This window comes from Emydura macquarii, unplaced genomic scaffold (genome assembly GCF_026122565.2).
Source record: "Emydura macquarii macquarii isolate MOO-44397 ecotype Brisbane River unplaced genomic scaffold, CSIRO-AGI_Emac_v2 contig_480, whole genome shotgun sequence".
NCBI lineage: Eukaryota > Metazoa > Chordata > Testudines > Chelidae > Emydura > Emydura macquarii.
In genome coordinates this window covers 9692892-9706003 of record NW_027130617.1, presented here as the reverse complement: position 1 = coordinate 9706003, position 13112 = coordinate 9692892, and the positions used below count along the sequence as shown (strand labels likewise).

General features: G+C 47.5%; 1 protein-coding gene across 2 annotated transcripts in view; it reads left to right on the top strand.

Annotated features, from left to right (window-relative positions):
• MTF2 (metal response element binding transcription factor 2) overlaps positions 1-2969 on the top strand; it is a 45561-nt gene extending 42592 nt beyond the window's left edge. Inside the window, exon 15 of one of the 2 annotated variants that reach the window (XM_067538462.1) lies at positions 536-2969. In XM_067538462.1, coding sequence (XP_067394563.1) covers positions 536-887 — 352 coding nt within the window. In that variant the 3' untranslated portion in view covers positions 888-2969. Of the gene's footprint in view, positions 1-532 lie in introns of both variants that reach the window. The other variant, XM_067538461.1, reaches the window with a different exon arrangement.
• Positions 2970-13112: the final 10143 nt, after the last annotated feature.

Here is a 13112-nt window from a genome sequence, read left to right as displayed (position 1 = left end):
CATCAGGCCCCAGATAGTCACTTTATTGTACAGGATTTTCTGTAACTGAGGGCTTGTCTACATTAGAGAGTAGCACCTGGTTTAGTTTACGGTGGGGATTTAAACAGATTAATTGAAACTGGTGCAAATACCTGGGGCACCTTTATTCATTTTTAAGAGCGGCAGTTAAGAACAGGTTTAAAATAAACCAACAGAAAAGTCACTCTTAAACCAAAATAAGGTACTTATACATGGTCTTGCACCTCTAATTCAGGTTAGCTTTTAAATCAATTTAATTAAACCTAATGCAACTTTCTCATTTAGACAAAGCCTTACATTGTAAGCTCCCTGCAGCAGTAATTTATCTTTTGTATGTAAAGCACCCTTTTTATCTACTGCTCTATATTAATGACAAAACCTCAACTAGTCATAACTAATAAGTTGTACAGATGTTACTAAAGTAGTAAAGCAGAATAAAACTATACAAAGGAGGCAAACTGTTTATTTAAATACTATTTCTAGGACTTAAATGTTGGTGTCTTTTTTTGTTAAGTAGCTTATCAGACTCCAGAAAAAGGACTCGTACAGGAAGAACTTGGCCTGCTGCTATACCACATTTGAGGAGAAGAGGTCGCTTTCCACGAAAAGCACTCCAGCCTCAGAATTCAGAAATTGTAAAAGATGACAGCAAAGAAGATTATCAATATGATGAACTCAATACAGAGATTCTTAACAATTTAGCAGATCAAGAATTACAGCTGAATCATCTAAAGAATTCAATTACTAGTTATTTTGGTGCAGCAGGTAGAATAGCTTGTGGTGAAAAATACCGTGTTTTGGCTCGTCGGGTAACTCTTGATGGAAAGGTGCAGTATCTTGTGGAGTGGGAAGGAGCAACTGCATCCTGACTGTAAGACTGAACATTATGTTCACTGCACTGTCATCTGTAGATAGTTTATAACCCAGGGCTCTAAAGGACACGTTTTTACTGTGTTTCTGAAAAAGAACCAATTTAGCCTTAACATGTACTTGTTAACGTTACAAATATTGTGATAAAGATTTTTCTTAAAATCAGATCTGATGCTTAAATTTTTTAATGTGAGCATTGTTAGATTGTTTTAGGTTGGGATATTTTGAGTTACAATCGCTTACAATGAGCAGCATGGTGGTTTAAAAAAAAAATTTTTTTTTTCTAGAGAACATTCCATGGATAAAGTTTTTTGTGATTAGGGAAAATACCTAGATAGCACAAATCTTTGGAGAAATCTTGGTCTGTTTTCTTACACAGATGTTTGCAGAAATGTATTTCTATTTCAGTACACTCTCTAGATTTCATAAAGTGCAGTGTATATAATGCCTACTGTAAAATATTGAAATTTTCTTTCAAGCAAAGTGTAAAAAAATATATTGAGCCTGTAAATTGCTCTTTGACTAGACTTCATTGTCTTTTTAATATATTCTTTCTGTCTGTGTATAAATACACACTATATATATACACATGCGCGTGTGTGTATATATGTGTGATTGTGACCTATGCAATACAAATTATGGGATTGGGCAGCTTCTGAGTATATGTCCCATAATTCTTTTATCAGGAATAGTTGCAGTATTTACACAGCAGCATTTCTTCTCAGGCTTTATTGGGTGCTGTTGCTTGCTATGTACTAAAACTGTCAAGCCAGTGTAGTGTCTTCTGGCAATGGGTGCAGTCGATGTTCATATGCTCTTGGTAATAAGTCAGTTATTTCCCTTGTAAATCAGCCGTTCAAAACATAAAGCAGGATTTTAAAATGTTGAACATGAACTCTTATTAGAAGTAACACTTTAAAGTTTTTGTGGCACATTGATTGTAAATTTTGTCTCCCAGTTATAAAAGTAAGTCAACAAGAACCACACACAAGATTCCTATGATGTCTGTAGTAATTGTTAGTCATGTTTGATAAATGTAGAATGAACAAAGTATTTTATTGCACAGGGTCAACAAACAGTATGTTGCCATTTGAAGTAACAGTACTGCTTTTATAACAACTTTACCTCTTTTTGTTTTTATAAAATGTACCAAGTTTTAAATTTAACTTTATTTTACTTGTAAAGAGACAGTTTATCACCAGTATTAGATGTATTTTTCTTTGTCTGCTATTTTAAGGGGGGTTTTAGCCAAAGAGTAAACAGAAGAATATTGTTGTTTTTGGTGGTTATTCACTTTACTGTCTGTTTTTCTTACACACTTGGACTTTGCCACCGAAATAATATTATGTAACATTTGTTAATTACATAGTGGTTTAAAATGTACTCTCTGGTTTAGTACTTATTTATTCCATTACTTATTATTTGACTTTTTAAATATTACTGCCTGTCTTGAACATCTTCAAAAGATGATTTTTCTGTCACCTTATTGCCAAAGGAAGCAGAGAAAATGTTGTTGCCCTGTGCTTGGTTCATTGTTGGCCAGGTAATAAATGAGCTTTACAAAAGTGCTAATTAAAAAATGCCACTTCTGTTTATCTTCACTAAAATGTGGTTTCTCTCCCACACCCTCAGCTATTAATTTAAAGTTGCCTTCCCTGTAGCTGTAATATTTTGATAAAAGCAAGTTTGTTAATTTTCGAATTTTTATATCTTGGGGTAATGCAAAATGTAAAGCCTTTTTAACGTTACACTCACACCTGTATCTGTCTTATTTCATTTTATCCAAATCCTTTAATTCTAACTGAACACCAGCAGTATTCTCAGTAATGCTTCTTTTTTTAAGATAAATATTGGAATATTCTTTGGGGAAGGGAGAGGGAAACAACAATTGTCAAACTGTCCATAGACTTAACTATTGTGAATGTCTTTGTTTCATTTTATTATGGTGGTCAACATGGCTCTGATGTTCAGTTTGTATTTTTGGAATTGCGTTTCTTAGAATTAAAAAAGACCAACTGTGTGTGTGTGAGTGAGGAGTTTTGCTTCTGTATTCATGTGAAATACATACTAGTACTTTTGCACTCTTTTTCTGTGTCCTCTCAAACTATAGCCATGCCTCTAACTTTTTGGAGCCAGTTGCCCTGCACATACACACAGAAGCAATAGATCCCTGAAAGTGTTCCAGTACACACGGAATGTTTAGGCCCTAAGAGCATGTATTATGGTACTCTATGCGCTCTCCTATACATTCAAATATATTTATGGTAATGGGTTTTTAGAAGAAAAAGACATCACCGTGAAACAACAACTTGATTGTAGTGAGACTTATTCATAAATTATTTTTTAGTTACATGTGTCTAAGCATGAACTTCCATACCCAATGTTTTTGCAACTCTTTATTCAGGTATCTGATTAATCTTTTGTCCTTATTTATGCCTTCATATTACTGTAGTGCCCAGAGATCCATTGTACTAGGCACTGTACAAACATAACACAGGCCCTGTTCTTGAGACCTTACAATCTAAGTGTAAGGTGGATAAAACAGACAAGGGGAGCACAAGGACACAATGGAAATATGTCGGTCACTATGAAAAACCATCGTCATAGCAAAACAGCTGTTTAACCATTGTCAAGTTTTATGTAGGCACCTCAACAGGAGTTTCAAAGAGGGATCTGAAGGAGTACAAGGAGGTTACTTTGCAGATATTTATGTGGAGCTCAAAGAGCAAAACACAAAGAGGCTTGTTAGTAAATTTTAAAAATGGGTAATCAAGGCTGGCATTGTTTGTGGAATTAAGGCTGGGATTGACATCTTGCCACCCCATTAGAGATGATGGAGGAGAAATAAATCATGAAGAGCCTTGAAAGTGAAGACGTGGTTTCTGAGGTTAGAGGAGGAGAGTAGATGTGAAACTTCTGCATCAAAGATGGGAAAGGAGGAGAGCGGTGGGGTGGAGAAGAGGAGTGGTTACACTGGAACTTGCTGATTCTGTGCAGAGAGGTAAGTGAGCGATTGGGAAGGGTTTGATGAGGGGAGAGGCATATAATCCACTAGTATTGTGAGTGTAGGAGTCAGTCAAGGAAGAAAAGTGAAGTTCTCTCCAAGTGATTGCTCATATCCATTCCATTATAGGTGTGTGTGCGCCCCATGCAGAGATTCCCGGAACTTTTTTTCCCCTTAGCAAGCCCCGTAGGGTTGGCTCAGGCGCCCCCTGGAGTACCGCGCTCATGCCGCGGTACATAGGGCGCTGCCGACCCTGTGGACCCTCAGTTCCTTCTTTCCGCCCATTGACGGTTGCTGGAACGTTTGCTTCTTGCCTAGCAAGTAGTATCCCCTTTGTTCTGATTTCTGTCATTACAGACTGTTTACTGTTAAAGTAGTGTTAAGTAGTTGTAGTTAAGATAAATAGATAGATAGATAGGAAACCCTCAGGAGCTTTTCTTCAGGTTGGGCCATTCCTGGCTCAAACGGCTTCAAAGCCTGCACCGCGTGTGCCAAGGCTTTCATAGTGAGTGACCCTCACGATCGCTGCCTCTGATGCCTCGGAGAGCAGCACCGCAAGGACAAATGTAAAATCTGTAAAGCCTTCAAGCCCGCACTCAAAAGGAGAGAGATGTGCAGCTGAAGGCTATCCTTATGGAGTCTGCACTCCGACCAGACTCCGAACTGGCGCATTCCCCCGTGGCATCGAGCGTCTCCTCGGTGCGGAGCACTCCTTCGGCACCGACATCATCGATCCAGGGCCCGACACCGAAGCACGGCAAGGATAGAGACGCTGCGCGCCGAGACTCCCCCACACCGCCCACCTGGCCTGGGGGGAGTCAGGAGATGCCCCAGCCATGTGCCGTCGAGATTACTCCGGCACCAGCATCTCCACGCAGGGAGCCTTCCCCGACTCTGCGGAGTGGGGTAGCGCCCCTGCAAGGACCGTTGACGCAGGAGGTGTTCGCTGCGGCACACGCCCTCATGGGCCTGCGCACGCCTCTGTCCCCACCTCTTCCAAGGGCTAGGGGACCTGTGTCTCGGGGTAAACCCGCACTGGGTGGCCCCGGTGGTTGGCGGGGACAGGAGTCCAAGTCTCCCCGCAGACGGTCAAGGAGGGTAGAGAGTGCGGATTCCCCTCCCAGCTCCGGCACCGAGTTGTTGAGCTCCTCGACACCACTGCACCGAGGGAGGCCTAGAGGCTCATGCGGGGGTTGCAGCTCCAGCTCTCAGTCCTCTGTGGAGAGCCCAGCTCGGCACCGGTCTGTATCCCCAGCACCTAGTCCGGCGCGGATCCCTGTGCCTCCTGTCACCTATCGGCCTTCAGCGCCAGCAGCTTCGGCACCGACACATAGCAGCTGGTCCCACTCCACGCGCTGGCACTGACAGCACCGCTCCTGCTCCCGAGGTGGGAAGTGTCGCCGGAAGACGTTGGGACGCAGGAGTAACCCAAGCTCCAGTAGCAGTTCCTCTCCGCATCGGCACTATAGACAATGGCACCGGCGTTCACTGTCATCGTCCTCCTGGAGCCGCGCTCCTGTAAGGGGAAGTAAGCGGAGATCCAACGGCTCCGGATCCAGGTCCCGCCACCAGGTGTCCCAGTCGGCACCAATGCCTGCTCCAGCGTGGCTTCAGGGGCCTTGGCAGTGGCCGTATTGGGGGCGTTGGGGTACACAAGTAGGCCAGGTTACCACCTCAGTCCACTCATCAGTGGCCCCGCCACCCCTTCCCCCACTGAGCCAGCCGGATAAGGGCCATCCCTCCGAGGAGGTTTTGGACCCTGAGGAGGGTCCCTCCACAGGGCCCCCACCCTCAATCCTCCTCCTTGTCCCCAGACGATGTGACCTCCTGGGACCGTAGGGCACCGCTGCCCGATTTGAAGGCTCATCAGGACATGTTCAAGAGGGTGGCGAGAAACCTAAACTTAGAGCTGAGAGAGCTTTCGGAGGAGGAGGACCCCTCTTCGGGGTCTCAGGAATGGCAGGCCCATCCAGAGTGGCCCTGCTGGTACATGAGAGGGTACTTAAGATGGCAAAATCCCTCTGGCAGACCCCCACCTCGGTTGCCCTTACCTCTAAGGGTGCCGAGAGAAAATATTATGTGCCTACTGAGGGGTTTGAGTATCTGTACAATCACCCTGCCCCATGCTCCCTAGTTGTGGAGGCAGTCAACCAGCGGGACAGACAAGGGGCCCAAGGTAACACCCCCAAAAATAGACGCTAAGAAGTTAGACCTGTTTGGCCGCAAGGTCTACTTGACAGTGACTCTGCAGCTCAGGATCGCTAACCACCAAGCACTCCTTGGGTGGTACAATCTTAACCTCTGGTCCTCATTGCAGAGGCTCGCTAAGATCCTGTCCCAGGTGTTGCCTCAGGATCAAGTGGCTGACTTCTCGACAGTCATCGAGGAGGGCGCTACTGTAGCAGGAGCGGCCTTGCAGACAACAAGCAATGTGGCGGACGCCACCAGCAGGGCTATGGCCTCAGTCATAGTCATGCACCGCTGCTCCTGGCTCCAGTCGTCGGGGCTGTCCCAAGAGGTCCAGCAGACCATACAGGATCTACCATTTGATGGTGCTGGCCTTTTCTCGGACAAAACTGACGACAAGCTCCATGCCCTCAAGGATTCAAGGGCTACGCTGCGGTCCTTAGGGCTCTACACCCCACAGGCCTCGAGGCGTCAGTCTCGGCCTCAGGCACAGCGGCAACCTCAGCCTCCCACAAGGCAGCCCCCTAGACCCACTCAACCCAGGAGGGGTTGGGATCGATTCCGGGGCCCTAACTGCTGTGACCATTCGGGCTTTTCGGTGGGGACCCAGCAAGGCCCAAACAAGGGCCAAAACAATAAAAAGCCTTTTTGACGGTGCGCACGAGGGTGGCACTCTTCCTTCACCCCTGGATCTCACCCAGCCCTTTGCCCACAGACTCAGGCCATATTACGCCCACTGGCAAAGTATTACTTCGGACCAATGGGTCCTTGGTATAGTCAGCAGGGGCTATGTCCTCCAGCTGACAGCCTTTCCTTCAGACTCCTCCCCTACCCCATCCCTCTTCAGGGACCCCTCTCATGAGCAGCTCCTTATACAGGAGGTCTGCTCCCTTCTCCGGATAGGGGCTGTGGAAGAGGTTCCTCCACAGGAAAGGGGAAGGGGTTTTTACTCTCGGTACTTCCTGATCCCCAAGGCCAAGGGGGGCCTGAGGCCCATACTAGATCTCCGCTGTCTGAACAGGTTCATCAGATGCCTCAGGTTCCGCATGGTTTCCCTAGCCTCCATCATTCCTATCCTAGATCCAGGGGACTGGTATGCTGCCCTCGATTTAAAGGATGCATATTTTCACATCTCTGTCCTCCCGGGGCACAGAAGGTTTCTACGCTTTATAGTAGCTGGTGACCACTACCAGTTCTCAGCCCTGCCCTTTGGCCTCTTGTCTGCCCCCAGGATGCTTACGAAGTGAATGGCAGTAGTTGCGGCGCACCTGCGCCGCAGGAGAGTACAGATATTCCCATACCTGGATGACTGGCTGATCCGGGGCAGGTCCAAGGCCCATGTCAGGAACAGCCTAGAACTCACGTGCGCAGTATGCACCAACCTGGGGCTGCTCATCAACAAGCAGAAGTCCGTTCTCACCCCGGTGCAGCACATAGAGTTCATTGGGGCCACACTGGATGCCACCCAGGCCAGAGCCTTCCTCCCACAGTCTTGCTTCAAGACGATGGCTGCCGTAATCGACAATCTACACAGGTCCCCCACGATGACAGTTAGGCACTGCCTACAGCTGTTGGGACACATGGCAGCCTGTACATATGTGGTGAGGCTGGCTCGCCTCAAACTCAGGCCTCTCCAGACGTGGCTTGCCTCCGTGTATGCCCCAGCCAGACAACCTTTGAACAGGGTGGTCATGGTGCCCACTCATATACTGACTTCCCTAGTCTGGTGGAAGGACCCAAGGGAGGTATTGAAGGGAATTTCCTTCAGGGACTTGACACCATCGGTGACTCTAATCACGGACGCCTCAGCTGTGGGGTGGGGAGCACACATCAGCGGCAACCTCAGCACCCAGGGGCTCTGGTCACCAGGCGAGATGTCCCTCCACATCAATGTCAGGGAACTCAGAGCAGTCTGCTTGGCATGCAGGGTTTTCCTCAGGTTTCTGAAGGGCAGAATGGTACAGGAAATAACGGACAATACAGCAGCCATGTTCTATATGAACAGGCAGGGGGGAGTGCGCTCCTCGGCTTTTTGCCAGGAGGCCATTCAGCTTTGGGACTTGGCGGTGAGGCACAACTTTCATATATCTGCCTCTCACCTCCCGGGGGTCAGGAACGACGAGGCGGACCGCCTCAGCAGGTCGTTTCTTCCCTGACACGACTGGTTGCTACACCTGGAGTGGTAGCTTTTGTCTTCCGCAAGTGGGGTGTTCCCCAACTGGACCTGTTCACGTCGTCTTGGAACAGGAAATGCCCGAGGTTCTGCTCCTCCGGGGTCGCAAGCCGGGCTCCATCTCCAACGCGTTCCTTATAGACTGGACGGGGACCCTCATGTATGCGTTTTCCCCCCATTCCGTTGCTGCCTAGAGTCCTCTTGAAGATTGAGAGACAAGGCAGATGTCATACTGATCGCCCCAGCTTGGCTGAGGCAGCACTGGTTCAGCATGCTGCTGGACCTGTCCATAGCCACGCCGGTGCTGCTTCCGAAGCGTTACGACCTGCTCTCCCAGGACCAGGGTCGCCTGCTCCACCTGGACCTGGACTCCCTCCACCTGACAGCTTGGAGACTCTGGCTGACGGAGGGAGAGAGAGCCTGTTCTATGCAAGTCCAGCAGGTCCTGCTCAGCAGCAGGAAACCTTCCACCCAGGTGGTGTACTGAGCCAAGTGGAAGCGTTTTACCTGTTGGGCACAGTCCTGGGGTATCCCACTGAGCTCCTCGCCCATACAGGCGATTTTGGAGTACCTCCTCCATTTGAAGCTACAAGCCTTAGCTCTGGCCTCTCTTAGGGTACACGTGGCAGCCATCTTGGCCTTCCACCAGCCGATGGAAGGCAGATCCTTATTTTCACACCCCATATCAGCTAGGTTCCTCAAGGGGGTGGAGAAGCTATATCCCCAGGTCTGCGACCCGGTGCCTCCCTGGGATTTAAACCTGGTCCTCGCCATGCTGACAGGACCACCCTTCAAGCCCATGGCTACATGCCCGCTGCTCATCCTCTCTTGGAAGGAATCCTTCCTAGTGGCCATTACATAGGCTAGGAGGGTCTCCGAGATAAGAGCTTTGACCTCAGAGCCCCCGTACACGGTCTTCTATAAAGATAAGGTCCAACTGAGACCCCACCCGGCTTTCCTGCCCAAGGTGGTGTCTCAGTTTCATTATAACCAGGATATCTTCCTCCCCATGTTTTTTCCTAAACCGCATAGTTCAGAGGAGGAGTGGAGATGGCACTCCCTGGATGTCAGACAAGCCCTGGCCTACTGCATCGAGCGGACCAGACCATTCCAGAAGTCAACATAGCTGTTCATGGCAGTGGTGGACCGGATGAAGGGCACCTGTCTCCATCCAGCACATCTCCACCTGGATCACCGCCTGCATCAGGACCTGTTACGAGCGGGCGAAGGTGCCGCTTCCAGGAGCTGTGACAGCGCACTCAACCAGAGCTCAGGCCCCATCTGCGGCCTTCCTGGGAGGAGTGTCCCTGCAGGACATCTGCAGAGCAGCGACCTGGTCGTTGGTCCACACCTTCATGTTCTACTATGCCATTGTGCAGCAGGCGAGAGAGCACGCAGGCTTCAGCAGAGCCATGCTAGCGAGGGTGGCTCAACGCTGACTCCTACCCACCTCCAAGGTATGGCTATTTAATCACCTATAATGGAATAGATATGCGCAATCACTTGAAGAGAGAAAACAGGGTTACTTACCAGTAAATGTTCTTCGAGATGTGTTGCTCATATCCATTCCAAACCCACCCTCCATCCCCGCTGTCGGAGTTGGCAGAAAGAAGGGACCGAGGGCCCCCAGGGTCGGCAGCGCCCTATGTACCGCGGCATGAGCGTGGTACTCCAGGGGGCGCCTGAGCCGATCCTACGGGGCTTGCCAAGGGGAAAAAGTTCCGGGAATCTGTGCACCGGGCATGCACACACCTATAATGGAATGGATATGAGCAACACCTCTCTAAGAACAACAGTTACTGGTAAGTAACCCTGTTTTATTTGCCTAGGAAAATTGCAGAATTTAAGAAAAGAAACTTGTGGTTGAGAAAATGCATATAGTCATGGGACTTCTGCTAGAGATCCTCCACTTGCTGTATGAGAGCAGAAACGGTTGCTGGGGTGAGCAAGGCTAAGGGTTGGCAGAGCAGACCTCATGCTGGGTGAGAGGAGCAAATGAGTCATGGGTGGAGGAGAGTGTAGAATGGAGTATCAACAATCATGTCCATAGGAAGAAAGGGCAGAGAGCAAAAGAGAAATCATTGAAATTGTTTGGAAGTTGCAGCAATGGGTGGTAGATGGCCAATGTTGAAAAAGAGCAGATTCTGGTCAGAGAGGGGAAACAGTGATGGAGAGAGCAGTGCTTGATCAAGACAAGGCCAACATGGTTTTTCTGCTAAGTGGGCAAGGAGAGGGGGAGTGCAGTGTTGAGGCATATTATCCGTGACAAGTATGGATTTGATATCTGAATTTGTACAGGTGGGACAAGGAGACTGGGATGGAGAGTGGAAGAGGAGTGGGTGGAAACTCACGGAAATGAGAGATGGGTGAATAGCAGATGAACATAATTAGAAAACAGTTGAGCAGAGAATCACTAAATGGGAACCAATTAAATCAACAGAGAGTCAATCTGATATGAGATGAATCCGTTACCAGTGAGCTATTTATTTCAGCAGACATGGACACAAAGAGTGGAGATGCAGCTGTAGTCAGGTGAGTGGCAGCCAGTGTGGAGTACGCACAGGTTCATTGAAAGTAGGAGCTGGATGATAGCAGACACACAAGGTTTAGGGTGAAGAAGGGTAAAATAGCAGCTGTGCATGGCCACCATAGAGATAAGATAGGGCCTGGGGCATGAAGAACAGCCCTTAATGTGGCAGTGTTGTCAATCATGTGGGACAGCCAATGGGAGTGAGGGGAAATTAGATGCCAGTCCTGAAAGCATGGATAGAGACCCCAACTTGCTGGGTGACTGCAATGTGTTGCCCACATCTTGAGAAGAATGTAGATCAGGAACCAGCATCAGGAGGAGCAAGAGAGAAGTAACTGGTACTTGTAAGATCCCTCTTCCCCCCTCAAATCATTTACAAAATGTTGCTCCCTGAGAGTGTCGAGGAAGGCATGTATATGTGTACATAAAGACAAGGAGAAATTGTGAGTGAATGCAATACTGAACTATGCTCATGACACTGAGTTGTGCACCTTTCTCATTTCACCTGCATTGTGCAGTCAGTTTTTCCAGTGGCTGGCCCAGAATAAGCTAATTAGCTGAATCAAATAATATTGAGGCATTTTTTGTGCCCTTGGTGGACTTGTTTCACTAATCCCCCATTCCCCTACCTATTACCATCAGGCAGATGGGAGAGAGGAAACTTTGTTGTTGTCGCTAAAAACCCTGAATGCAAAATTTGAATTGAAATCACAGGAAATAGACCTATAGTGATGTCTTTGGTTCCTACAAATGTCCTACTCGTTCCTTGTATTCTGTACACTTCAGTCACACATGAGAGGTATTACCCAGTTTAAGGTGGGTAGAAAATGTCCTATGCTATAATGAAAGAGATGTTACCAGTATAATAGAAGGGACTGGAGAGTTGCACTGATTTTATAAAATGTCTCAGCAATAGTAATCAATAGTAAAAGAAGCAATAAATTGAGACTAAAACTAACAAACTGAAAAAACTGATCAATATAACAATCTGGATTTTGAAAATCAACATCACACAAAAAGATAACATTTCTATTTAACTATTTTCTGGGAGGGTGATTTGGATTTTTGGCCAGAAGTCCCTCAAATGAGAACCTTACTTATGCCAATCAGTTCTAATCTCCTGTGTCACTTAACACAGTAGAGACAGATACTTCAAAAATTAAGACATAAAATAATATGGTCAATTACCCAAATATGAATTCACCAGGGGCCCTTTCCCAACTATGCCTCTGTAAATCAACACATATACAAATTATATTAGTCCTTGGCTATGAGTAACAGTCATAAATATTTAGAATTAATGCCTGTATTTTAGGATGAACTACAGCAGTGCTAGACATGTATAGTATTTCACTGTATTAATTAACAAAAGTAACGTGTTCAGGTTTAAATACTTGTTCAATCGAAATTACTGTAATTTACAAAACTATAGACAAATTGTGTTACAACTTCTGTGACAATCTTTAAGACATAAACATGCAAAGGCATTTATTTATTAGATACCCAGTTTCAGGAAGTTCTTCAAGTGCTTTCTTATGTCCATTCCCAAAGTACGGGTGTGCGTGCCACATGGGATGCTCAGGGCAATTCGTCTAGCTTGTATGGTATTCCTACCACATCTTGCCAACAAGGTTGTGCAGATACTCACGGACAATACAGCCTCAATATATTATATCAACAGACAAGGGGGGCCCTGATCCCTGACACTGTGCAAGGAGGCCGTGAGTTTCTCCGATTTTTGTGTCACTCACAACATTCTTCCAATCACAATATATCTCCCAGAGGGTCAACAACTCTTTAGCGGACCGACTCAGCAGGTCCCTCTGCTCTCGCCACGAGTGGTCCCTCCATCTGGAGGTAGCATCCCACGTCTTCCAAAGGTGGGGCTTTCCCCAAGTGGACCTCTTTGCCACAAAAGACAACAAGAAGTGCCCTCACTTTTGCTCTTATCAAGGTCTCAATACGGGCTCTATCACAGATGCCTTTCTCCTCCCCTGGACAGGGGACCTCTAGTACGCCTTCCCACCAATACTTCAGACAGAACATGGGTCATCCTCGTAGCTCCAGCATGGTCCTGGCAACATTGGTTCGGGATGCTTCTGGAGATAACGAGACACAGGCATTGGACCCTGCTACTGCGGGCGGACCTCCTGTCTCAAGATCAAGGTCGCCTGCTCCACCTGGAGCTGAGCTCCCTGCATCTGACAGCATGGATGCTCCATGGCTGAGTCAGGAGGAGCAGGCCTGCTCAGCCCAAGTCCAGCGTGTACTCCTAGAAAGCAGGAAGCTGTCAACCAGATAGGCCTATAGGGCTAAGTGGAAGTGATTCA